The following is a 25,740-nucleotide window of genomic DNA, read 5'->3' on the forward strand; positions in this document are numbered from 1 at the left end:
GTTACGTCAGCCCTCCAGATCGGCTTTGGAGGTGTTGGAGGCGCCGCGGCCTTCTGGGAAATGTAGTCTTTAAAAAAAAATTTGCCCGACTAACGACTAATTTTAACTTCTGTAGCTATCGACCGTTCAAAGAATATTTCATTAAATTCTTGCCCCCAGTTCAAATGGTGATGGCACACCTTTAATCCCAGTACTCTGGAGATACAGGTAGGAGGATCTCTGAATTCAAGGTTAACCTTGGCTACTGCTTGAGTTCCAGGACAACCAAGGCTACACAAAGAAACCCTGCCTCAGACGATGATGACGACAACAACAACAAGTATTTAGATCTTTATTTACTTTAAATGTCACAGCAAAATCATGCTTATATCCCTTGTGGAATTTTTGAAAGCTTAAAAGTTAGGACAGTCAGTTGTGATGTGGAGGTGGAGGCAAGAGAATCAGGAGTTTGGGTCGATCTGTCCTACACAGCAAGTTTGAGGTCAGCCTTGGCTATATGAGATCTTGGCTTAAACATATGGGTAGCTGAGAATGATGGGAGTGATGAACCCCAGCTTAATCCCCACACTTGGGAGGCAGAGGTAGGTAGATGCCTGTGAGTTCCTGGCCAGCCTACTCTACATAGTGATACGTATGTGTTCTATTCACTAATAGAAAAAAGTGGGGTTTGGTGATTGGGGCTTCGTAGCAGAAATGGAGGCTGGATGCACACAGGAAGCTGAGGCAGGAGGATCAGGAGTTTGAAGCCAGCCTAGGCTACATGAGACTCTCAAGAATAAATAGACTAGTACTAGAATCTTCTAGACTCATTGCTAACAAACCTAACCAGGTGAACTCTTTTTAGATCACACAGTTAAGTTTAGGAATTATCATTGTCCCTAATCTATATGTAGGACCGTGATGCAAATTCCAGTGTCAACTCAAGTCTAGATTGTACCGTTATAGATCCTTACTGGGATACAAAGTGGAAGTCCGTCCTCAATAACTTCCATTCCCACTTTTCCTTTGCACTCCAAATTTTCAAGTCATGGCTCTCTTTACCATCCCTGGTTTCTGCCCATGTCCTACCTCAGCCGTTACACTCTGAAGTGATGCAGAACCCGATTTTAGAAAAGAAAAGCCAGTTTGAGCCTCGCCTCCGTTCTTGTAGTCTCGGGATTCGAACCTGAGCTCTACTATCTATACTGCAACACTGGCGAGTCCCCGGAAGGAGAGAGAGCGGACTCGAGGACTACATTTCCCAGCAGGCCGTTTGAGAGTGTGTATGCGCAATAGTCCTGGATGGTGCAGTGACCGATGATCCGGTTCCAAAGCTGGGATCCCAGAGAGCTGCTGACTCTTCTGGAAGGACGGGCGGACCGTCCGGACAATCCTGCCCGGGCCGGAGACACAGGTACTGCGGGCCGTGCGGGACTGGACAGGCTCCCGTGGGTGACCCAAGGGCAGTGTCTGAGTTCTGAGACTGAAATCTGAGTTCTGGGGACGGAGCCTGAGTTTCAAGGGTCAGAGCCTGAGTTCTAGGGGCTAGAGGCTGAGTTCTCAGGACCAGTGCCTGAATTCTGGGGCAACAGCCTGAGTTCCACGACCTAAAGCCTGAGTTTTGGGGCTGGAGCCTGAGTTCTAGGGTCCGGAGCCTGGGTTTTTGAGACCAGAGCCTGAGTTCTAGAGACAGAAGCCTGAGTTCCCGGGGGCAGTGCTTGAGTTCCCAGGGGCAATGCCTGAGTTCCATAGCCGCAGCCTCAGTTCTAGTGTCTGTTGCTTGAGTTCTGAGGTCTGGAGCCTGAGATCTGGGGCAGGCACCTGAGTTCTTTGCTGGCTTCTGTGTAAAATGGGGTCCTTTCCTCCTGGGCAGGCCCCATGGGGATGGAATCTGTCACCTGTAGGACCATGGCTTGCCTACGAGATCCACACTCAGAGCCCTCATCTTCCAGCTTGGTGACAATGCCGGCCTGAACCTGGGTCTCAGACATGGAGTTCCTGCCAGGACCCCAGCATCCCCCAGGGCCCCCAACCATGGACTTGGAGGAGCCCAAAGGCCCCGAGGTGCCCTCTGAGAACCACCCCTCTAACACCCAGTCGGCCTTAGGGCCTGGAGGCCCTGTCACCCTGAGTGAGATGGAGCTGGACACATCCAGTGTGCAGGAGCTGGTTCAGCAGCTAGAAGCTCTACCCAGCGACCTGGGTGGCCCATTCCCAGATGGAGCCCCCTGTCCCCTGCACATTGCTACCGGCCAAGGACTTGCCACCCAGGAGAACCCAGATGCTGGTGGGCTCTTGTCGGCCGAGGCAGGCGGGGACGACCTTCTGGGTCTGCTGAGGGATGAGGCCTCTTCGCCTGCCCAATCTGTCCCCCAAGATCCTGCACAGACTGCACCCCGCCTTCTGCAGCCGCCAGAGGACCCTGATGGGGACCCGGGATGGATGGAAGGGGCATCAGCAGAGCCAGCAGACAGCAGGAGCTCCAGCAGTTCCCCGGAGCCCTGGCTGGAGACAGCACCCCTGGTGACACAGCAGGAACCACCTGTGGGTACCCAGGTAATAGTGCTCGCCTCTCTGACCTCTGACTTCTGACCCTCAGCCATGACTGGGGACTCAGCCCTGCACCTCTTATCTTCCAGAGCCGGGAGACCCTGGCCTCGTGCCCTGCCGTCACCGAGGGTGAGTGTCCATTTTTACACAGAAATCAGAATGTCCTAGAACAGCCCAAAAATGGGCTCTCAAGTAATGACACAAAGTTTGCCAGTGATGATCAAGGTCTAGAGAGGACTGAATGAGAGCAGATCTTAGACGGCCAAAGAGGTGACATAAGCTGTAGAATGTTCTAGAAGCCATGCTGGTTTAGCACACTGGTTGACAGAGGATAGCTCCAGGCTGCTCTGGGGAGTTTTGAGAGCTAAAGATGGCATTTACAGGGCTGGCGAGATGGCTCAGTGGGTAAGAGCACTGACTGCTCTTCCAAAGGTCCTGAGTTCAAATCCCAGCAACCACATGGTGGCTCACAACCACCAGTAATGAGATCTGAATCCCTCTTCTGGTGTGTCTGAAGACAGCTACAGTGTACTTACTTATTATTATATATATAATACATATATATATGCATATATATGTATATATCTTTTTAAAAAAAGCCAAGCAGTGGTGGTACACGCCTTTAATCCCAGCACCTGGGAGGCAGAGGCAGGAGGATTTCTTAGTTTGAGGCCAGCCTGGTCTACAGAGAGAGTTCCAGGACAGCCAGGGCTATACAGAGAAACCCTGTCTCGAAAAAAAACAATAAATAAATAAATAAATATTCATGGGTGGGATTGTTTCAGGGCTATCGAGGACCCAGACTTTGAGACGCTCCAGGCTGACTGAAGAGAATTCTAGATCATCATGGATTTTTATCTTATTTCTTTTTCTTTTGGTTATTTTTGGTTTCTCTGTGTAGCCCTGGCTGTCCTGGAACTCACTCTGTAGACCAGGCTGGCCTTGAACTCAGAGATCCGCCTGCCTCTGCCTCCCAAGTGCTGGGATTAAAGGCGTGTGCCACCACGCCCGGCCTTGATCTTCTGTCTTTTTTTTTTGCATTTATCGAATATGGCAGAGGATCACTTGTGGGAGTTAGTTCTCTGCCCACCTTGTGGTATCCCAGGGATCAAACTCAGGGTATCTTACTTGGCTGAAAATGCCTTTACCCATTGAGCTAAATTGCTGGCCCTGCCCTGCCTGATTCCAGAATGTTAGGGACTCACGACACCACCGTGAGGCCCTGAGCTCTGACTCTTGGTCAGAAGGTTCTGGAAGAGGGGTCTTTGAGCCCTGCAACCTGTTTTGGGTCCATTCCTCCTGAGGGTGCCTCATAGTAGGGGTGACACTTCTTAGGATCCCTGAAAGTGGCAGGTACAGAGCTGGCCACCGCACACTGAGCCTCTGGAGTCTTCTAGTACAGGATCTTGTGCATGCTAAGCCGTGGACAGAACCATGAGTTTCTTGAGCAACAGCTCAGGGATTGGGGACCTCAGAGCCTGTAGAGGTCGCACCCCTCACTGTCATCTGCAGTCCCAGGTCCCTGTGGGCCGGAGGAGCTCATGGATGGTGTCATCTTCGGGGCGAAATACCTGGGCTCCACCCAGCTGCTGTCAGAGCGCAGCCCGGCGCCCAGCACACGCATGGGGCAGGCGCAGGAGGCCATGGACCGCGTCAAGGTGAGCCAGGGTGGAGTTCCTGGGCTGTTGGATTCCATGTCCCAACCACCTCTAACTTCTGTGTCCCCTTCCTACCCTGCAGGCCCCTGAAGGCGAGACCCAGCCCATGGTGGAAGTGGACATCTTTATCTCCACCAAGCGTGTCAAAGTGTTGGCTGCTGACTCCCAGGTACCCAGAGGGCTGGGCCTTGACTGTCGTGGACACTTGGGGTTCCTGAGAGGCCCCCAGCCCACCCAGCGCATGTCCACAGGATGCCCTGATGGACCATGCCCTGCAGACCATCTCCTACATCGCAGACATTGGGCCTGTACTGGTCTTGATGGCCCGGAGGCGGCTGGCCAGGAGGACAACTCCCCAGGACCGCCAGCGGCGACTCTACAAGATGCTGTGCCATGTCTTCCACTCAGAGGATGTGAGCAGCCGTGAGCTACGCCCCCTCCAGAGCATCTAAGAACCCTTGACTTAGAAACCTTGAGGTGTCCTGAAGGTGTGTGCATTGGAGCTGAGATTCTGCGGGATGGATTAGGAGTATATTGTCCTCCCACAGGCCCAGCTCATAGCACAAGCCATCGGCCAGGCCTTCAGCATCGCCTACAGCCAGTTCCTACAGGAGAACAGGATCGACCCCAGCCAGGTGGGCACGCAGCCCTCAACCGCTGCCAGCCACCCGCACAACGGCGACCTGGACCACTTCTGCAACAGCCAGAACTGTAGGGAGGTGAGTGCTTGCTCTGCCACAGCACACACAGAGCCACCCAAGGGACCATGGACCTATCCCCTGGCCTGCTGAGCCCACCCCACCGAGACCTGGCCCCATACTCCCTGGACACGGCCCCGCCCCCTTTGAGACCCCACCCCCTCCCTGAGCACACCCGCATTGGGCCTGATCCCACACTTCCCCTGAATGGGACCCTGCCCCCCTCCCCGAAGTTGAGCCCTCCCTACACCTGGCTTGGCTCTGCCTGCTCTATCTCTAAGTGCAGCTTCTCCCACACTGCCCCTGAATGTGGTCCTGCCCCTCCTGGGACCCCACCCCACACCCTGCCCCCTGAACTTGGTTCTGCTCCCAGGTTTGCATCCAGAAGCGGCCAGGTGAAGGCCTGGGCGTCGCGCTAGTTGAATCAGGCTGGGGCTCGCTACTGCCCACTGCGGTCATTGCCAACCTGCTCCATGGGGGCCCTGCCGAGCGCTGCGGGGCCCTGAGCATAGGGGACCGCGTCACTGCCATCAATGGAACCAGCCTGGTGGGGCTGTCGCTGGCTGCCTGCCAGGCTGCGGTGCGCGTGAGTCAAAGTTCTGTGGGCGGGGTTCCCAGGGGCCTTGTAGGGTGCATAGGAGCCCATTAACAGGGTCTCCTAAGTTAAGTGACTGTATGGTACCACTGATTGCATCCCCATGTTGCCTGGGAGATTGACGGGTGGGTAAACTGATGCCCGCAGAGGCCTGAGCAGCATGGTGGGTCCCCCCAGGAGGTGCGGCGACTTTCATCCGTGACGCTGAGTATTATCCACTGCCCACCGGTCACCACGGCCGTCATCCGCCGGCCCCACGTGCGCGAGCAGCTGGGCTTCTGTGTGGAGGATGGAATCGTGAGGCTGGGAACCCCCCCCCCCTAGGCCGGGTGTGGGGAATGGGCTAGCATACAGCCTAGGGAGTGGAGGCTAGCCTATAGCCTAGGGGCAGGTCCTGAGAGTTGTCCCCCCTCAGATTTGTAGCCTGCTGCGTGGGGGCGCTGCTGAGCGTGGTGGAGTCCGCGTTGGACACCGCATCATTGAGGTCAACGGGCAGAGCGTGGTGGCTATGCCCCATGCGCGCATCATCCAGCTGCTCACAGAGACAAGAGAAGTGCGTGGGAGTCACCTGACCCCGTCACCCCTGATCCTGTCCTACCCAAACCAACCCCGTCTACCTGACTCTTCATCTCTGACCCCTAGATCCACATCAAGACCATGCCAGCTGCCACCTACCGACTGCTCACGGGACAGGAACAACCAGTATACCTATGACTGCCCCACCCATGTGTGCCTTCATCCCTGCCACCGTCACTCCTTCACTGGCAGGGACCAAAGAGTCCTCAGTCTTGTATTATTTTCTAATATAAAAAATTTTTTTTAAAGATTTATTAAGTGGTCAGAAGCTTGAGGGCTTGTGGCACGCTGGTGACTGCATAGGTCACAGGTCGGTGGCTGGGCCCCAGTCATAGCCCTCGTCATCAGAGGATTCCACATCCCGGGCTCTTGTGAACTTCTTCCTCAGGGCCTCGTGCTTGTAGGTCCTGGGGGACAGGAGGCAGGTGCTGGGCCTTGGTGGCTGGGTGTGCTGTGTGACCTCACCCACCCGCACTGACCCCACCCGGCAGGGTGGGCACAGGGATGAGCAAGGCCGGGTATTTAAATGTGGGTTGGGACTTGAAACTCCTTCATATCCTACAAAGCCCAGCCCCATCACCCATTCCTTCAGGAAGCCCTCAACCATGTGGAGTGTGGAGTGGCCCAGCAAAAGCTCTCAGGCCTGCATCCTTCCTGGGCACCTACCGCATGCTGTCCTGGCGCCGCTGGTCCTGGGTGTAGTGGCTGTCAGCCTGGGAAAGGAGAAAGGCAGTGACCCCAACTGACATGCGTGGAGGGCATTGTACTGGGAGTCGGGGGTGTGATTATGTCCTCCTATCCTGCAGGGCCAAGTACCCACCTGTGTCTCCCATTTGTCTGTGATAGTTGTCCCATGACCCATCAGCCCCTGGTGATCATCTACCCATACGGGCTCTGAGGACCGGGCCAGGGCTGTGGGTGCGACCTCCTCATCGACATCCTGGGGTCCGCCCTCTCTGTCCGTATAGGCGCCCTCGCCGTCGGTGTCCTCATAGTCGCTGTTGGTCCGACTGTCACAGCTGAGGTCTCCAGAGCTGGCGGCCAGACCATGGCCCGGCAGGTCAAGGTCCTCGGATGAGCTGTTCAGCTGTGGGGACGGGTATATTGTAATCTCAAGGGAAGCCGAGGTCCATACTCTGAATGCCAGCCTCTAGTCACCCATGGACCTGTGACGAGTGCTTCTGGATTCTAAGTCAAGTCCCAAATCTGAGATCGAGGCCTTCAACTCTGACCAACTCCTAAGCACTCCACAAACTCCCAGCCCCATTATCCACCCCTTTAGGCTTTCTTCCCTAAGGACTCCTTTGGTACTATATTGGCTACTGGGTACTAGGACGCCACAGTGTGGATGCCTATGGGGTTCACCTGGGCTATGGCTATGGCCTCCCTCTACCAAGCACCTGGTCCTCCGCGGTCCAGATCGGTCGCGCCTGCTGTTGCTGTATTACAGCCTTGACTTCCTGGTACCAGGAGTCACTAGTGCCATGCAGGGGGATGGTGGCTGCGGGGGTGAGGGGGTGCAGAAGGAGAGACAGAGCTAAGTCAGCAGGCAGGAACTACCGCCCCCACCAGAGCCCCCATCCCCACCCCTGCGCACCGGTGAAGAGGTGGCCACTGTGTTTCTGCAGTTTCTGGGCCTGCGCATACAGGCGGCGGCTGCTGCGGCGAGAGGCCGGGGCCAGCCACTCCCGGAGGGCCTTGAGGGCCGGCCGGCTCTCTGGGGCACAAAAGATGACGATGGGGTAGTACTGCACGTAGTTGAGGCGCTCGATGGCAGAGGGGGTGACATCCAGGAGTGCGTGCTTATCCTAAGACAGACGGAGTGTCTGTGGTAACAGCGGACCACAGCTTCTCACGGCCAGTTTTGTGTCTGATCCTGGGTCTCATCTATTGGCCAGATCTTTGGGAATCCCAGGAATCCCCCTGCCTCAGCATCGAGGGAGCTGGGATTACAAATGTACTCGGCCACCTCCACAGCTGAGTGGTCTTGTGTCACTTTTTACTTTTTTGTCCCTTTGAGACAGGTCTCTCTGTGTAGCTTAGTTTTAGGCTCACGACAGTCAGCATCCGGAGTGCAGGCTCAGGGGTGTGGACCTGAGTCCCTCAGGAGCCCCCAGCACCCAGCTCCCTGGAGGTAACTCAGGGTGAAGCTGGGACACAGAACATGGCGCTTCCCCATCCCCGTGCTTACCCTCTCTGCGATCACCCGCACTGTGTCCAGTTTGATGATCTTGGATGGGCTGTCAGTCCGGGACATGCTTTCTGAGGAGGCAGGGGGATGCCACTTATGAGGGTATATCCATGGTGCTCAGGCCCTTCTCGAACCTACTGTGACCCTTATACGGGGGTTGGGAGGTGTCCTACGAAGCCTGACTCCCCATACTGCAGCTGTCCCCACTGCACACAATTTCAGCCCCCATCCCAATTCCTGTCCCTGTGGCTATACGGCTATGGGGACTGCAGGGGCCTTCCAGGAGCCAGACCCTGTGGTGTGGCTTTCATTTTTCCTGGCTGAGTAATATTCCACTGAAGGAAGGACTTCAGGTGCTGCAGGGAGCCCATCAAGAGCCCGATTTTCCATTTTTCTGCACATGGACCCCAGCACTTGTATCACCTGATGAGGTGGCCAGTAACTTTGCCCTTTAGACTCTGCCTAGCCTCCTCCAGGGGGCCTCCTTTCTAAGTGTCCTGAAACCTGTAAGATCTGGTTCTCTGTGTGAGGCACACTAAGCCCCCTGAAGCCCTCCAAGGCTCCCCATATATCCAGAGCCACCTCACTTGCTAAACGCACACCTGGCGCCACGCCCATGGGCCTCAGTTTCCCCTTTTATTTATTGCTTTTAAAGATGGAGTTGGATGTAGCCCAGACTGGCTTCCAATTCCCTAAGTAGCCAGAGCTGACCTTGGACTCCCCCTGCCGCCACCTGATCACCAGGCCCAGTTTATGCTGGGCTGGGTTGGGGAGGGGGAGGTCTTGGTTTGTATACAGGATTTCATTAAAGTTGACCAGGTTTTCCTGAAACTTGACATCCTCCTGCTTCAAGGCTGATCACAGGAGGAACGAAACAAAAATTTAAAAATAAAGAAAAAAATCCGAACAGTTTTCAGCAAACAAAAGGCAGTGTTTGCCTGGTTCTAGGAGGCCTCCTGGTACAGTGGCTAAGGACTCTGAGGGCCCAGATCGGTTGATGATGCCTGGCCTGGGCCCAGGTGGGTGGGTGAGGGACAGCCCCGTGTTATGGTTGCCTGGATCCTCACCCCAGCTACCACGATGTCGTGTCTCACCTGCAATCTCAAACTCTTCTGGCATCTCTGTGGTCAGTTTCTTCATGGCAATGTCTGCCACTGGTCCTAGGATCACCACGGGGCGCTTAAAACTGGCTGGAAAGTGGAGAGAGTGGAGAGTATGGAGCCTGACTCCCCGGACTGCAGCTGTCCCTATTACACATGATTTCAGCCCCCCATCCCAATTCCTGTCCCTGTGGCTGTGCAGCTCTGGAAGCCAGAGAGCACAAGGCCAGGCTCTGCAGTCAGGGTGCTCACCCAGCATCCCAAGTACCACGCAAACCAGGCATGATAGTGCATACCTAGCATGAAAGAAGCTAAGGCAGAAAAGGGTTGCTTCTCATCCTATTTGAGACTATTAGATGAGTGGACTGTCAGGAAGCCACAGCCATGCTGTGTTTGGCTCTTGGCTTAATTTATAAAGTTGTATTGAGATGTAGTCTGTCCATCTGTGTAGACTGAGAGACCCTCCCATCTGTGTCTTTTCTTTTCTTTTCTTTCTTTCTCTCTCTCTCTCTCTCTCTTTTTTTTTTTTTTTTTTTTTTGGTTTTTCGAGACAGGGTTTCTCTGTATAGCCCTGGCTGTCCTGGAACTCACTTTGTAGGCCAGTCCGGCCTCGAACTCAGAAATCCACCTGTCTCTGCCTCCCAAGTGCTGGGATTAAAGGCGTGTGCCACCACGCCTGGCGTGTCTTTTATTTCTTATAAAAAATTTTTTATAGTCATTTATTTATTTGAGACAGGGTCTCACTTGCTGTCCTGGAACTCTCTAGATCAGGCTGGCCTCAAACTCTCAGAAACCCCCCTGCCTCAGGCTCCCGAGTGCTGGAATGACAGGCTTGTTGCTCACAGGAAGTGAGGCATCGCTGTGACCTTGGGAGGAGGGTCCCGTCCTCACCTCCCCTGACCCCATGCCCACAGCCACCCACCTTCTCTGAGCACCACACGCTCATAGGGCGGGTAGTGTCCCTGCCTGGTCAGCGCTGATAGGTCCTCGCGGCTCCGCTGGGTCGACGCCTTCTTGGTCCCTCGGCGGAGACCTCGGAGTCGCCAAAACTCCGCCCGTGGGTTGGAACCCACTGAGGCGCCTGGCCCCACGCCCGCGGCCCGCTGCGCAGCCTCCAGACTGGCCAGCTGCTCGGCCCTAGGGAGCACAGGGGACATGGGAGTCAGGACTGGCCCCAAACCAGTCAGGACCTGATCTGGGGTCATGTTCCAGAGAGTAGGTACATATTCAAGCTGAGGCCTCTGAGTTACAGATTTCAGGGATCATCCCTGACTCAGTGTCACCATGGGGTTCTGAAGGGACGCGGGAGGGGGAGAGGCTGCGCCCAATTCTGAAGAGAGTGAGGCCACAACCAAAGGATGTGGGGCCCTAGATGCTGGTACTCGAGATGGATTGGATACTGGGAGGGAACTCTCTCTCAAAGATGAATGAATAAATAAAGCCGTATATGTGCTCAGTTATTACAGCGGCCGCAGGACACTTCCGTGGCCCCACGGTGTCCTACCCCAGGAAGCCCTCAGCAATGGGAATGGTGAGCGCCCCCACCTGCTCTGGTTGGGGATGACGCCGCGTTCTTGCTCTCGCAGATCTCTGCCCATGCGGGCGGCCAGCCAGAGGCCCCCATGGCTGCTGTGCCCATGGCCTGGCCCGGAGCCCGGGTACAACGTGTCCACTACGTGGAAGACATCACCGCGGGTGAAGCCCAGGCCATAGGGTGGGCTCGGCTCCAGCTCAAAGTGTGTGCGGATGTAGAAGGAGTCACCCACGCGAGACTGGACCATCTTCTTAAAGACTGGGGACAGAGGGGGCTGCGTGACTCCGAGGGGCCCATCTGTCCCAGAGACTAGTTCAGATGCTCAGGTGGGCTAGGGATAGCCACGGGGGAGCTCGGCTTGTGCTCAACCCACTAGCTTCTGGTCTTTGTTCTATTTATTTATTTATTTATTTTTATTTTTGTGGATTTTTCGAGACAGGGTTTCTCTGTGTAGCCCTGGCTGTCCTGGACCTCACTCTGTAGATCGGGCTGGCCTCAAACTCAGAAATTTGCCTGTCTCTGCCTCCCAAGTGCTGGAATTAAAAGCATGTGCCACCATACCCCACTCTGTTTTTTTGTTTTTGTTTTTTTTTTTTTTTGATAGTCTCACTATGTAGAGCAGGCTAGCCTCAAACTCACAGAGATACTATTGCCTCTGCCACCTGAGTGCGATGATTAAAGTCATGTGCCACCACACCTGGCCAGAGGAGGCCAGAGCTCGGCGTCATGTGCCCTCAGTCTCACCCCACCTCGGGTCTCTGTAAATATGGAACTCAGCACTCTGCCAGGCTGCCCCACAAGCTCTGGGACACTCACTGTCCTGTTTGCTCTGTGTTACCAGCTCCATGTCTTCCCCTGGAGGCAGCCCCAACAGAAACTGCACGGCCTCCTCCCGAGTCAGGTTCCGAAATGGCATACCATTCACCTGCCAGGAAAGGGTGTGGTGTGAGACTGGGAACTACTGCCTGCCAAACCCCAGGCTCTGCCTCCCTAGGTGTCCCCAACCTGCCTCTGAACATCACAGACATGGTCCAGGGTGCACAACTGGGGGGGGGGGAGACAAAGCTCAGGACAAACAACCAGGTTGGAAAGCCTCAGGCAGTCCTGAGAGGGGACAGACTCCACCATGTAAAAATTCCCTGGGCCCCATGAGAGAGCTAAGCGGGGAAACACTACTTGGGCAAGCATGAGGACCTGTGTTCAGATCCCCAGCACCCATGGAAAAAGCCAGGCATGGGAGGCAGGCCTGTGATTCCAACATTCAAGTGGCTAAAGTGGGGGGCAGGGGGGGGATAGCGAGTTCCAAGCCAGCCTGGGCAACAAAAAGGGACGCGGGGGTAACGGAGGATTCAGGGCCATACTCCCCAGGCCAGCTGTCCTGTGTCACCTGCAAGATCTCATCCCCTTCCTGGATGCCTTGCCCGTCGGCCGGGCTGCCTGCCTGCACCCCGGATACGAAGATGCCCACGTCGTTGCCGCCGGCCAGCCGCAAGCCAATACTCGCGCCCTTGGGGAAGCTCACGACACGAGTGTCGGGGCTGTAGCTACCAGAGAGGGGGGCAATCAGGCCGGCGGTGGAGGGTACCCTCACCCTTTACAGGACTTGGTTTTCCAAGCAGCCCAGATTAATGACATTCCACAATCAAGGGGACAGAATGTGGGGCCCACAGCACCACATGCTCCTCTGAGTTACCCACCCACGGTCCTCCAGGCTCTGCCGGCTAGGAACCCTGTAAATGTCATAGCGGCTTTCTCCAGGAGACTCTGCAACGAGAAACGGAAACTTGTAGCCTTCACTCCTTTAGAGGACTCAGAAACTCCTTCAGAGGACCTAGCAACACGCCAGCCTTGCTGAGGAATTCTAGGCTGGGGCTCCACCCCTGACCACGCCCCCAGCCCTTTAGAGTAGTTATAACCTGGAGCTATTAGCTAAACTGCCTCTCTTGGCCCCGCCTTTCACCCCTAGGCTTTGGGGATCTCCTTCCCCCAACAACCACCTATATCATCTCTGTTTCCTGCCTGGTTCAGCATGGCGCCTGCAAGTGAGGAAGCCCTGAGAGTGACTGTCCGGTTGCCAGCCTCTCACCTGGTTCAGCGATGGCTCTTGAATTCACTGACCGTTCCCGCCTCCGGGGCTGCGGGGTCTCCCTGGGTGGGATGACAGATTCCAGTGAGTCGGTGGTGCTTCTGCTCGGGACCCCACAGATGCAGGGCAAAGAGCAGGGGTACACAGACATGAGGTGTGGCCCCTCACGGGCCATCATCCTTCACTCACACTGGGGAGTCTGTCTGGCTGTCCTCAGGGCTCCTCTGACCCTTCAGAGGTGGCGGAGGAACGTGGGAAGGGGGCGCCTGGGACAATTCTGAGGTCAGGTCTGAGATGTCTGTGGAAAAAGGGCAGCAGGTCAGCCAGGGTCACACCTACCTCTTGCGGTCATGTTGTTCTTGTAACACGGGGGGGCCATCAAAGCCCTGATGAGCTAGGGGTCCTCCGAATCTCACAGAATTCAAGTTGGTCATGCTGTGCGGCTCTAAGTCAGTTCCCATCCCTTTCTGAGCCTCCAGGAGCAAGGCTTGCAGCTGCCTTGGGCTCCTCACCTTCCATTAGGGAGCTGTCGCTGTCGCTCACTGCGGGAGGGATGTTCACCAGGAACTGCCCACTGTCTCTTAGCACCAGCAACGTCAGCTCCCCCTCCGACTTCTCAATGAGCCTTCGTGTGTCACTCAGGGACAGATTAGCACTGGACACCCCGTTGATCTGAAAGGAGCCAGGAACAAGTAAAGGACAGAGCGTCTAGAAGGTATGAGCCTGAGGGGGGAACTTGAAACTTTTGGCACGGAGCAAGGTGGGAGGGAGTACTGGAAATAATTCCTGGGGCCGGGAACATGGCACTGCCTTCCTTGGCCTCAGTTCCCCCCCCGAAACCCCCCTGCCCCCCAGCATGAACCTGGGCTCACCTGTAAGATAAGGTCTCCCTCCTGCAGCCCATGGTTCCGAGCAGCAAGGCCAGATTCCGTGATGTGTTTTATAAAGATCTGACTGCCTAGCTTCACCCCAAACTCTGGAAGGGAGAGGAAGGAAACTGAGGCAGGCCTCAGCTAGGAGGCCAAGATCATTCAAGCTGGCTTTGAAGTAATTTGCAATCCTCCTGCTTCAGCCTCCAATCTAGGCTCCTGACCACGCCCCCAGTCGCTCCACTGGGGGATTCTAGGGAGGGGAAGAGACACACTCCACCCCTGACCACAACCCCAACCTGACTTTTTTCTGTTTTGGGGGTGCAGCCCAGTCTGCCTCACCTTCGCTGTTTCTTCGTTTCACCAGCACGGACTTTAGTGGCCTCATTAGCACATCCTGCTTCGGCAAGCGCTTATAGCCAGACACCAGGTCCAGACCGTTGGCTTCAGATCCGCCACCCGAACTCCGGCGCCCATGGCTGCCTACCCTGCCGCGGCGACCTGCCCTGGACCGGCGAGAACGCTCACCCCATGATCGACCTGAGCCACTGGAGGAGTCCCCCTCATAGCCCCGGCCATGGTCAGCTTCTTCCTGGTCTGAGAGCTGGTGGCCAGAAGCTGGGCTAGCCTTGGTGGCAGGCAGCTGGACCCTGCGGGGACGCTTCACTGTCTGTCAGTCGGGAGGAGACATGTCAGAAGAGGCAGGAAGAGGGGAGAGATTGCCGACCCACAGAAAAACCCCAGGGGATCCAGCGCCTCTCTAGCCTCCAACACCAAAGTTGTCATCATCTAACAAAGGCCAGTGTGTGACTTCCGGGGCAGGCATCCCGACAGGAGCACAACTATGGGCTGCATATCCAGCAGTTCAGCTAAACCAGGAGGTCCTACATCTGACTGATCCCGCTCGGAAGCAAAACTGTCCCAGAATGCTCAGTAGTTCCGACTATACAGGGACTGAGGCAACAGGATCAAGAATTAAATATCTGATCCGGCGTGGTGGCACATGCCTTTAATCCCAGCACTTGGGCAGCAGAGGCAGGCGAGGACAGCCAGGGCTACAGAAAAACCCTGTCTCAAAAAACAACAACAACAACAACAACAACAAAAGGATTAATTAAGATCACAGGCTGAGGGGCTGGCGAGATGGCTCAGCAGGTAAGAGCACTGACTATTCTTCCAAAGGTACTGAGTTCAATTCCCAGCAACCACATGGTGGCTCACAACCAACCGTAACGAGATCTGGTGCCCTCTTCTGGAGTGTCTGAAGACAGCTACAGTGTACTTACATATAATAAATAAATAAATCTTTTTTAAAAAAAAAAAAGATCACAGGCTGCTCTTGCAGAGGTTCTGAATTCGATTCCCAGCACCCACATGTGGCTCCTAACTGTCAGTAACTCCTGACATCAGGTGATCTCTTTTGGAATGCAGATAGATGTACATGTAGGCAAAACACCCACAGACATAAAATATATAGATCATTAAAGAAAAACTAAAGATCAACCAGGAAAGTTAAGCCAGACTAAGAAAAATAAAGAGGAAAAAAGAGAGCTGAGCCCACCTAGAATTCCCCAGAGATGGCGTGGGGGCGTGGTCAGGGATGGAACCCCACCTAGAATCCCCTAGTGAGGGTCCGTGGGCATGGCCAGGGTGGAGCACAGGCTCAGTGTACAGGGTGTCCTGGGTTCCAGTCCTAGCACCCCTAGGTATTTCATTTAGAAACGAAATTCTAAAAGAAGTGTGTAGTTCCATCTCCAGTATCACAGGGCCCCCTGCCTTATTGGGTTAGAACTCAGTTTCTCCGGGGGCTGGAGAGATGACTCAGAGATTAAGAGCACTGACTGGCTGGATGGTGGGGGCGCACACCTTTAATCCCAGCACTTGGGAGGCAGGTGGATTTCTGAGTTCGAGGCCAGCCTGGTCTACAGAGTGAGTTCCGGGACAGCCAAGGCTACACAGAGAAACCCTGTCTCGAAAAACAAAAACAAACAACAAAAAAACAAGCACTGACTGCTCTTCCAGAGGTCTTGAGTTTAATTCTCAGCAACCACATCACTCACAACAACCATCTTTAATGGGATCTGACGCCCTTTTCTGGTGTGTCCAAAGACAGTGACGGTGTAATAATAATAATAATAATAATAAAATCCGTGTCCCCAGCCTCTTTCCACTTACAACGTTGGCTGTTTTGGTGCAGGTCTTAAGGATCTGGATGGCAAAGGCAGATGTGACGTTCTCCACAGAGACACCATTCACCATGACGATGTGGTCCCCGGTCCTGAGAGAGTGGCTCCAGTGAGGAGACTTGGGGCTGTAACCCTCCCCTCCCACCATCAGGAGATTTTTGTCTCTTGGTCTCTGTGTCTCTCTATCTCTCTGTCTCTGCCTGTGTGTTTCTCCCTCCTCCATCACTCATCAGTTTCTCAGGGCCAGGAGCCATTTCCACTCAGATTCCAGGAGCCTCAGTCCACAGGTCTTGGAAAACTGCCTTGCTCTCAAAGAGCAGTCCAAGATTGTCTGTTCTAGTTCTTTGCCATCCTGCCCTTGGGCACTGCTCAGAATCTGGGACCAGGAAGTGTTAGGGACAAGAGGCCAAGGAATCAGGTCCTGCTGACAGAGCCGCAGGTGCCAGGTGCTTTCTGCACCCCCTCCCCACTGTCCCTCCTCCCACTAGCCCTCTCCGAGCCTCACCGGAGCCACCCTCACCAGAGCCGGCCCTCTCTGAGCCCTCACCGGAGCCGGCCCTCAGCGGGGCCTCCTGGTACCACATCAGACACCACCACGGATCCACTAGCTCGGTCATGGCCTCCAGAGACAGCTATGCCGAAGCCGCGGCGGGGGTCCTAAGGGACACAGGGAACAGGCAAGGCGTTACTTCTCAGACCCAGGGGCTCCCTTGGAGGGGCAGGCTTCAGCTCACCTTGTACAGTGTGGCTGTGTGTTGTTCCCAGATGGTCAGCTCTTCCATGTCTGCCACCTGGTAGGGACAGGGACAGGGACAGGCTCATGGGGCAGGAGGAGGCTATGGTGTTCACTGCCTACCCCACCCTCCACAGTGCATCCTCTCGGCAGCAGCCCCACCTTCCTCGGGATCACAGTCACAGTCCTCCCTACAATCCTCCCTACAGTCCTCCTCCCTGTCTGGCTTACCCACTATACCTCCCTGCTCCAGCACAAGAGCCTCATGGCTGCTCCCCAACATCCCAGCCTCCCTCCTGCCCAGAGGCTGCCTCTCAAGCACGTTCCAGGCCCTCAGAGCCTTCTTTCAGTCCTGGGTGAGGTGGCCCGGATACCCCCACTGAAAGCTGAACCCCTTGCAACTTCATCTTAATGTCACGTGACGCCACCTGCCAGGCCCCACCTCCCAATCTCCCCAGCTCTGATGCCTGGGCTTCAGTTTACTTTTGGACGGTCCGGAATAATGTTCTGAAGCCTAGGTTAGCTCCAAACGCATGGCAATCCTCCTGCCTCAGCCTCCTCACATGGAGGAGGCACATGGGGCACCTCCAACAAAACCCTGGCAAAGATCTTCAAGTGGCACTCTGAAAGCTTATCTGCGCTCAACTGTGGAATTTTTATTTCTTGGCTTTCCCAAGTGCGCCAGGGCTCCTTAGGGGGAGGGGAGGCAGGTGGCCAGGCTTGTCCCAGCCTGCCCAGCTTGTCCCAGCTGGTGTAGGCAGGTCACAGGCTTTGTCTAAAACCCTCTGGGGCTCCCCTTGCCTTAAGGATTGGCATGACCCCTGCTACCCCATCCCTGCCCATCCATCGATTTCTCAACTGTGCTCCGCAGGCCCTGGCTCTTTCTCTTAGCTGTGGAAGACCCGACCTCTCCATCACTCAGTCCAGACAAGCCATCACCTATAGTCCTTGGCAAACTCCTATTCAGCCTCTAGTGCCCGGGGCTAAGGTGCCTTCCAACGTACACATCTGGCACCCCTCCCCTTGGAGTCTGGGATGTCACAGTCTAATCTAGTTTACTCCACGAATTCCCCTAAGTCCGGGTGCTCCGGGTAGTCTAGGATGGGGTCCTAGGGACTGGATAAGGTCCCCACAGTGTGGAGCTTTGGGAGGGTTTGAAAACCACAAGACGGCAGTTTAAAAATACTAGATCCAACCCCTCAGCCCCGCCCCTCCAGGTGAGCGCCTGGCTCCGCCCCTGCCACCTGCGGACAACCTGAGCCTGAGACCTGAGGAGAACGGGTGGGACGAGCCTCCCGCCCAGGGGCACTGGCTCTCCACCCGCCCCTCCCCGCTTAGGACAGGAGGGGGTTGAGGGAGAGGATGTAGGGAGGGGCTGGGGACAGGTCCGTCGACCGGGCCTGGGGAAGGTCATTCCTCCTCCTCCTAAACGGGCAGAAAGTCTTGCAGACATAAAGCTTGGAGTGTGACCCAGCAGCCAAGTCTCAGTTTATTCTTCCTGTGTAGGAGTTTGGACTCCATGGCAGAAGGGCAAAATTCCTCCAGGTTCCCCAGAACTGGCTATCATCCGACCCGCCAGGCTCCTTAAACTCTTTGTACACAGTAGGTGCTCAATAAATGCTAGCGGCCAAGAAACGAAACAAAACACAGCTACCCACTTTCAAGATCACACACGGGCGCCCTCACTGTCTCAGTGGGATTCGAACTCAGGTCTGCGGGGTGAAGCGGTTGAGGAAGCTCCAAGAGGTGGCTCTTGGGGCTAGTTCACAGATTTATCTCTCCATATAGCCGTGGGCTAGCCACCGCGCCTCTCGGGGCCTCAGTTTCCCTGCCTGTTAAGCAGGCGGGCAGGGTTTTGAAAGCCTGAGTCCCACTCCCATTCCGACCACCACCAGTTCCAAGCGTCCGGCACAACTCGCCTGGAATCTCACCGCCATGGTGCACAGCAAGCGTCCTGGAAACGGTCAGGCAGCCCCCACCATGGACCAGGAGGGGCCTGGAAACAATCAGCCCCCACTTTGGGCTGGGAGGTGGTCGCGACGGGGTTGGGGCCGCGCTCCCGCCTTTCTAGGGCTCCGCCAGCCGCTCACGGCTGCACCTGCTCTTCCTCCTTCAAGTCGGGGGCCGCCCCGCCCCAGCCGGGCACGCCTCCGGGAAGCGGCCGCGGGCCCCACCGCGATCCGGTCCGGACAAGCGCGATCCGGACCTGGTTTCCCACAAAGCCGATCTGAGCCCCGCGGCCGGGGCAGCCGAATGCATGGGAAGGGCGGCCGGGAAAACCCGGAGCTGTCACGACCAGGCGTAACGGAGTCCAGGGTCTGGGACGTTTTTGTTCTGTTGTTTTCCCACGTACGAAACGGGCACACATCGAGGTTCTCCCGGGCAGCCCGTGGGTAAGAAGCTTTGCGAGGGAGTCGGGAAGAGGCAAAGAGGCAAGAGTGTAGTGGGCAGGGAGGGGCGTTGCAGGAGAGTTCTGAAGGTGGGTTAAGAGTTTGCCCTGACAAGAACGATCTCTGTGTGCATTGGAACGTTTGCTGTGAAAGCGTGAGAACCTGAGTTCAAATCCCCATAACGAGGTAGGTGCTCACGCTCCTGTGTGTCCCGCCCCAGAGGTCTGATACCCCCTGGCAGCCTCCGTGGTAACTGCATCCACATGGCTCACAGTCATCCGCAGGGAAACACCAAACACAAGAGTAAACAAGTCAAAAAAAAAAAAAAAAAAAGAGAGAGAGGCTTTCCAGCCTTAATTCCAGTACTCAGGAGGCAAAGGTAGGAAGATCTCTGTGAGTTTGGGGCCAGCCCGGTCTGCATAGTGAGATCTGGGCCAGCCTGGGCTACAGTGAGACCCTTTCTCAAAAAACAAAAACAAAACAAAACAAAAAAACCCCACATACACAAAAACAAAAACATAACCGTTTCCCAGACAATCCAGTCGTGTTCATGGCCTTTCCTGGGCCACTCTGACTCCAGGCCAAGTGTGTATTTCAAACTCAGACTGCTTCCTCCTCAGGGCCTGCCACCGAGGGTTAGCTTTAGAAAGGTCCAGTCAGGTTAGCCTAGATTTGGGCTTAAGGTAGGAGGAAGTCACCTAGATAGGCGGGACTAGTGCTGGCTCCGCCCACAAATTCTTCACTAGTAAAGATAGCCGGATCCTCAACCCAACCCAAGGTCAAAGGGCAAAACTGGGCACTAACAGGCTCCTGTTGCTACCTCAGGGCTCTAACTAGAGGAAGAAGGAAGGGAATGTGACAGCCAGAGGCAAAGCAGAAACTCTAGTTTCTGAAAGCTTGCTGGAGAAGGTGGGCATAAAAGAGGGGTTTTGAAGGTTGATAAAGAGTTGGTCAAGACAATCTAATCCAAATCTTTGGGCTATCTTGGTGCGGCCTTTAGCCCCAGCACTTGGAAGGCAGAGGCAGGTGGATGCATATTAGTTAAAGGCCAGCCTGGTCTACAGAGTGAGTTCCAGTACAGCCAACGCTACACAGTGAACACTTGTGGGGAACCCCCCCCCCAACTGTCCTGCCCCAGCATTTCCTCCCACTCACCAGCACACCTTGTGCCGAGAGAAGAAACGTGTGTTCTCAGACCCTCACAGTTGAAGGCTCAATCTCAGGTCTTTTGCCTTTTCACTGTGTGCCCTCAGGAAGTTACTCTCCCACTCTGTGCTCCTATATGGGCATCTAGCATTATGGGTAATGAAATCCTAGGTTCTGCATGGCAGAGTGGGTAGGTGGACTAAAAGGGGCACCGTAGTGGTTTGTCTGTTTGTGAGTCACTGAGTGCCTCGGTTTCCCCATCTGAAAGTGGGAATGATAGTGGTTTAAAGGATTGTTTCCCATACTTAGAGACCTATTGCATGTGTACCACCTAGGGCAGGTTCTGCTGTTGTTCTGAGGCTGGACCTCATATGTAGCCTAGGCTGTCATGGAACTCACAATCCTCCTGCCTCAGCCTCCACAGCACCTGGGACCCATCCTCAGTCCCTGTGAAACAGCTGGGGGCAGGGGGACTTGCTGCCAAGCCTGAGGTCCTGAGTTCGATCCCCATAGCAAGCGACTACCAATCTGCATGAGTTGTCCTCCAATCTCCGCATGCTACAGCATGTGCGCATGCGCATACACAAATAAATACTTATGTAGAGATTAAGAATTAAAGGAACTCTCCAATCTGCCCCCAGAGGCAGGCAGGTGGTGAAAGCAGATGCCTCTTGGACAAGCCTGTTTGGGCTGCAGTACCGATACCAGCCAGGAGGGGACAGTGTCTGCAGGCCAGAAAGGGGGTGTAGGATGGGAGACAAGTTCTCTAGGACTCTGCTTGCCTATTCTCATACATCTGGGGAAACTAAGGCATGCGTGGAGGGCAGGGCCTGGGGTTGTGGGGTGGGGGTGGAGTCAAGGGTCACTGAAGGGTGTGATGTCCCCTCAGGTGTGGCAAGACAGGTCTGACCGGAACTCAAGAATGCCCCAAGAGCTTCAATGGTGTACACTGCTGGGTCTGCAAGGAGGGAGGAGCAGGTCCTGCTCTCAAGAGGAGGGACAGAAAGAATGGAGGCTGCGTCAGCGTCAGCGGGCAAAGGAGAGGCAGGGATCTAGGTCAGGACAGTAAGGAGAGGGTGCCAGAGGGCCAGGAAGATTCAGCGGAGAAAGGCAGGTGTGGCTCAGACTGACCCCAGGGAGGAGGGAGCCAGGGAGAGTTTACTGAACCGATCACCATGGCGGAGAGAAGCAACGGGAAACCGACCCCGTTTCCACGGTGCTTGCGCATTCGTGTGAGTGCATCACATGCACTGCTAATAAAAAGAATTTAGACTTTGTAAATAGCTAGGACTGGTGGCACGCACCTGCTCTCCCTGCGCGCGTGAAGGGAGGGCTGGGGCAGGAGGATTGCTATCAGTTCTAGAGGAGCCAGGCCGCTGAGCTGAGGAGCCATACTCATCACCACAATGCACAAAGTAAAATACAGGGAGAGTCTGAGGAAACTCGCATCTGGGACACCAGGGGGGTACGCCAACCATGACTACTGTGAGACTCCTCGCCTCAGTTTCCCTGTAAACCTCAGCGCCCAATTTGACTCTGAAAGGCTTCCACAGCCCCTATCTCCAGCATTTGGGGCTGCAATACCAGCTTCAGCCAATAGGGGACACGTGGGACCCAGAAGTGGCATCTGGTGTCCTAGGGCTACAGGGTTCCCTAGCCCACCCCCACCAAAAGTCTTCAAACTGCTCCTGAGGTCTTTCTCATAGCTTTCTGTTGTTGTTGGTTTTGGTGTTGTTGTTGTTTGGTGGTGGTGGTGGTGGTGGTGTCGTCACTATGTAGACCAGGCTGATCCAAAACTCACTATGTAGACCAGGTTGGCCCAGAACTTACTATGTAGACCTGGGGTGGGGGTGGGTAGTTGTCACCCAGTCTGCAGCTGTCTGTACAACCACACCTCTGTGTCTTCCACAGTGTCAAGAACCTCATGTACCCTCCAGGGGATATTTGTTCATTTATAGAGTGCTGACTATTTGTCAAATCTTATCCCAAATAATGGTATGTATGGTTCAGGGGTACAGCAGGGTGAAAAGACCCCTGAGGCGGGGGCTCCATGAGCGTGTGGTTGACATTTCATAGCTCTTGAGCGCCCTTTCAGTAATATAACTTTTGGGCAGGGTTTCCTCTGTGTGTCCTGATGGTCTGCCAACCTTCCTGCCTTACCACTGACCTCTGGCCCCTGCCCCTGAACCTTCATCTCAGCACAGCCCCTCCACCTGATCCTTCCTGACAGTCACCCCCTTATCAGCCACCAGAGGGCGCACACGAACACTGAGCCCTCTCCCACTGCTCAGCTCTCCATGGCTCCCACCCACCTTGGCAGCTCAGCTGCCTGTCCCGGGCTCCGGGCTCCCTCCATTCTGAGCACACTTGCCTGAGCCTTAACCTTCTACCCAGGCCTGTCACCCCAGACGTCAGTTCACCCCCAGTGCTCCCGTCTTCTCTTCCTAAGGTAGAACAAACCACACATGATGGGGCACACCTGTCATCCCAGCCTCCGAGGTAAGGAGGGAAGATCAAGAGTCCAAGGTTATCCTTAGCTACTTATGGACACAGACACCAGCCTAGGCTATGTGAGATCCTGTCTCCAAAAGCTGAAAAGATAAAATTATGAATGTCTGAGCCTTGTTCCCAATATACGTGACATACAGTAAATGCTCAAGAAATACACACGTCTTTGTTAGGCAGCCCGTCCCCATAGCCAAGTGTCCCACTGACCTCAGCCACGAAGGGTGTTGGGTTCTACCCTGAGCAAACACTGCCTCTCTGGCACGCGGCCCGGCCCAGGAGGAAGAACCGAGCCTAAATTCTCATCGTGGACTTTCCCCAGCATCGGTGCCACACGGAAGTGCCAGGCCAGACAGGGATTTTTCTAAGATGTCGCCCCAGGGAGGTTTCTTGGGGGTTAGCTCTAAGGCCCCCTGTGCGACAGTCTTACTCTACTGTGCAGCCTCCGGGAGCAGTTACTCCTGTTTGGGCTTCACTTCATTTTGTGCCAAATAACTGGGAACTGAGCTGGGAACAAGGGCCCCCAGCGCCCCAGCGCCTGCCACTATAGCATTAGCTTCTCCTTGGTGCAAAATGAAAAACTGAGGCTGGGCTAGTGCAGCAGCCAATACCAGAACTCCCAAGGCCAGGTCCCCCTGTGTGCTGATCCTTCCCGGAGAATAAGATAACCTGGGGGGGGGGGGATGGTGGTGATGTTGGTGGCTGGACACACCTTCCTGAAGGAATTGTTTTTCTTTGTTTTGGGGCAAATGACACAGAAGGTTCCTGTGCCCCTCCCAACTCCTCTGTCAATCCCATTAGGCATCTGTCCATCCGTTCTACCCTCGTCGTGCAATTCTCAGCTGACAGACGTGCTTTGGGGAGCTGACAGAGCTCCTGTCCTCTCCTGTCCCCACAATGTATAACCTAGGACAGGTGGCACATTCATGCCTTGGATATATGGGGTGACCCTCAGGGAGAGTTCCAGAAAAACTCAAGAGTTAGTTCAGGAGTACCCCAACTTCCTCTGCCATCTCCCAAAACTGCAGGCCAGCCTCCCATGGGAACCAAGATCCTTCCTGCTAGGGGATCAGGGACCAGCCTCCCTAGCCACCACCTGCGCTCACAAAGACCCTTTGAAGGCTGGGCTGCAGCGTGCTGGGCGCTGTGCCAGGGCAGAAACTGCACCCGCTGGAACTTTCTGAAACTGTGTCAGATGTCCCCACAGGATGCCAGCTTCCGGCTCCCATGGGGGGCATCCAGAGCAAACTTGGGGGTCCCGGGAGCCTGACATGGGATCACTTGGATGCATAAAGCCCTTGGGATGAGCTCAGCTGGAGACTTACCGGTCTGGAAGGCTGAGTGAATGGACGCAGGGTGGGAGGTGGAAGCTGGGTCCTGGATAGCTGTCAGGCATGGGTGGCAGGGAGGAGACCCGAGCTGGCTGCTCGGGCCGGGCAACCTGTTTGCTCAGCGAAAGCGGAGTGGAAGGAACGGTGGGCGAGTCCCTTTGCCGGGTGGAACCGGCAGGACTGTGCAGGTTGTGCGCAATTGTGAGTGCAAGAGAGGCCGGCCTGCAGGTGGGAGGGTTTGTGGCTCAGTCGCAAGGTGCTCTCACGTGGCCAGACAGGCCTTAACCCCTGAGTACCCAGAGAGGCCTAGCTAGCCCTGCACCCCACAGCATCTACACCACAGAGTAGGTGCTCACAAAACACTGAGCATCCTACGGGATGAATGGGCTGTGCCTCGCGCTGCAACTTACCCGCTGTCAAGCTTCCAGCTTTCATCACAAGGGGGGACACTGGAATAATCAAAACTCTCATGGAGCCACAGCCCAGCTCATTACTATGGGATTCTAGGCGGGAACTCCACCCCTGACTACGTCCCCAGCCCCCTCACTGGGGAATTGTAGGCCATACCACACCTTTTAGCCACACCCAAGATCATTATCTACTCTATTGGCATTGACTTCCCTGTCTGTACACCTGACCCCTTGTGACTTTCCAGTTTCAGACTTTATTTTTGGTTTTTTGGTTTTTTTTTTTTTTTTGAACTTTGCTTCCTCTTAATTCGAGCACTCCTGACCTAGTTCCTTCCTGTGATGCCCAAAGAGATCTCAGCTTTTATCAGGTGTCCATATCGCTGGAGGAGTTGGTGACCCCATCTTAGTTCCTGCGGCAAGAAGACTTCAGATTCAGGCTTCTAACCCGCTTTCAGAAGGTGCTGTTACTGGGCTCCAGTGACCACACTTTGGAAGCCCAGGCTTAAGTCAAGTTCTGTCCACACCACACACCAAAGCGCTCTTTCTGATGCAATTGTCTTAACGGATGGTCCACGCCTGTCCTAGCAAGGAGGAAGCTCAGACTGGAGTGTCTGTCTCAAAAACACAACAAACAATATATATTACATACATCTTATTATTTTGCAATATGACATATGCTTATTTTTATTGATAACTTATGTTGTAAAGCGATAAAATGACAGTAGTAAAATACACTTCTAATATATGTAATAAATTTCTTTAACGCCCACACTCCTATAGCCCAGGTTGGTCTCTTTAAATCAATATATAGCTGAGGATAACTCAGACCCAGCACTGGGGAGGCAGAGGCAGGAGGATTTCTGAGTTCTTGGATCTCGTAGACTAGGCTGGCCTCAAACTTGGAGATGCACCTGCCTCTGCCTCCAGAGTGCTGGGATTAAAGCTGTGTGCCACCACTGCCCAGTTGTGGGTTTTTTGTTGGTTTTAGTTTTGGGGTTTTGTTTTTTCAAAGATAGGGTCCCACCTATGTAGCCCTGGCTAGGCTGGAACTTGCTATGTAGACCAGGCTAGTCTTAGATTAGCTTGCCTCTGCCTCCGTGTAGTGTCCGCCTAGGGTGCCCCTGAGCCTCATGTCTAGGCTCTGCCCCTTGATATCCGATTGGCTGTAGTAGACTCTAGACCACGCCCCATCTCGGTCCCCTG

At 54.9% G+C, this 25,740-nt stretch overlaps 2 protein-coding genes and 1 non-coding gene across 10 annotated transcripts; 2 read left to right on the forward strand and 1 right to left on the reverse strand.

Annotated features, from left to right (window-relative positions):
• Positions 1 to 8: 8 nt before the first annotated feature.
• Apba3 (amyloid beta (A4) precursor protein-binding, family A, member 3) lies at positions 9 to 6,321 on the forward strand. Of its 5 annotated transcripts, XM_006513905.1 has the most exons (12): positions 39 to 207; positions 1,245 to 1,393; positions 1,853 to 2,535; positions 2,619 to 2,658; positions 4,042 to 4,187; positions 4,270 to 4,356; positions 4,439 to 4,600; positions 4,736 to 4,906; positions 5,259 to 5,471; positions 5,658 to 5,777; positions 5,896 to 6,033; positions 6,123 to 6,310. In XM_006513905.1, the coding sequence occupies exons 3-12, from the start codon at positions 1,969 to 1,971 to the stop codon at positions 6,192 to 6,194; spliced, it is 1,716 nt and encodes a 571-aa protein (XP_006513968.1). In that variant the 5' UTR covers positions 39 to 207; positions 1,245 to 1,393; positions 1,853 to 1,968; the 3' UTR covers positions 6,195 to 6,310. The 5 variants fall into 5 exon arrangements, 4 of the variants coding, with proteins under 4 accessions (XP_006513970.1, XP_006513968.1, XP_006513969.1 ...); XR_380418.4 differs by having other exon boundaries at positions 9 to 1,393; positions 4,439 to 4,610; XM_006513907.4 differs by having other exon boundaries at positions 9 to 1,393; positions 4,466 to 4,600.
• On the forward strand, positions 4,671 to 4,761 carry Mir3057 (microRNA 3057). Its single transcript, NR_037218.1, has one exon. It is a non-coding gene; the product is annotated as a microRNA 3057 (primary transcript).
• Positions 6,262 to 24,655, reverse strand: Tjp3 (tight junction protein 3). Of its 4 annotated transcripts, XM_006513708.3 has the most exons (22): positions 24,538 to 24,606; positions 24,122 to 24,349; positions 16,757 to 16,813; positions 16,570 to 16,679; positions 16,012 to 16,114; positions 14,179 to 14,506; positions 13,840 to 13,943; positions 13,480 to 13,639; positions 13,157 to 13,265; positions 12,968 to 13,029; positions 12,579 to 12,645; positions 12,269 to 12,425; positions 11,698 to 11,806; positions 10,893 to 11,139; positions 10,270 to 10,484; positions 9,342 to 9,437; positions 8,248 to 8,318; positions 7,654 to 7,864; positions 7,457 to 7,557; positions 6,877 to 7,143; positions 6,723 to 6,769; positions 6,277 to 6,463 (listed from the first exon to the last, which is right to left on the reverse strand). In XM_006513708.3, the coding sequence occupies exons 3-22, from the start codon at positions 16,802 to 16,804 to the stop codon at positions 6,361 to 6,363; spliced, it is 2,715 nt and encodes a 904-aa protein (XP_006513771.1). In that variant the 5' UTR covers positions 16,805 to 16,813; positions 24,122 to 24,349; positions 24,538 to 24,606; the 3' UTR covers positions 6,277 to 6,360. The 4 variants fall into 4 exon arrangements, with proteins under 4 accessions (NP_001269024.1, NP_038797.2, NP_001269025.1 ...); NM_001282095.1 differs by lacking the exon at positions 24,122 to 24,349 and having other exon boundaries at positions 6,262 to 6,463; positions 24,538 to 24,655; NM_013769.3 differs by lacking the exon at positions 24,538 to 24,606 and having other exon boundaries at positions 6,262 to 6,463; positions 24,122 to 24,341.
• Positions 24,656 to 25,740: the final 1,085 nt, after the last annotated feature.

Source organism: Mus musculus, chromosome 10 (assembly GCF_000001635.26).
Source record: "Mus musculus strain C57BL/6J chromosome 10, GRCm38.p6 C57BL/6J".
In the NCBI taxonomy this organism is placed as follows: domain Eukaryota; kingdom Metazoa; phylum Chordata; class Mammalia; order Rodentia; family Muridae; genus Mus; species Mus musculus.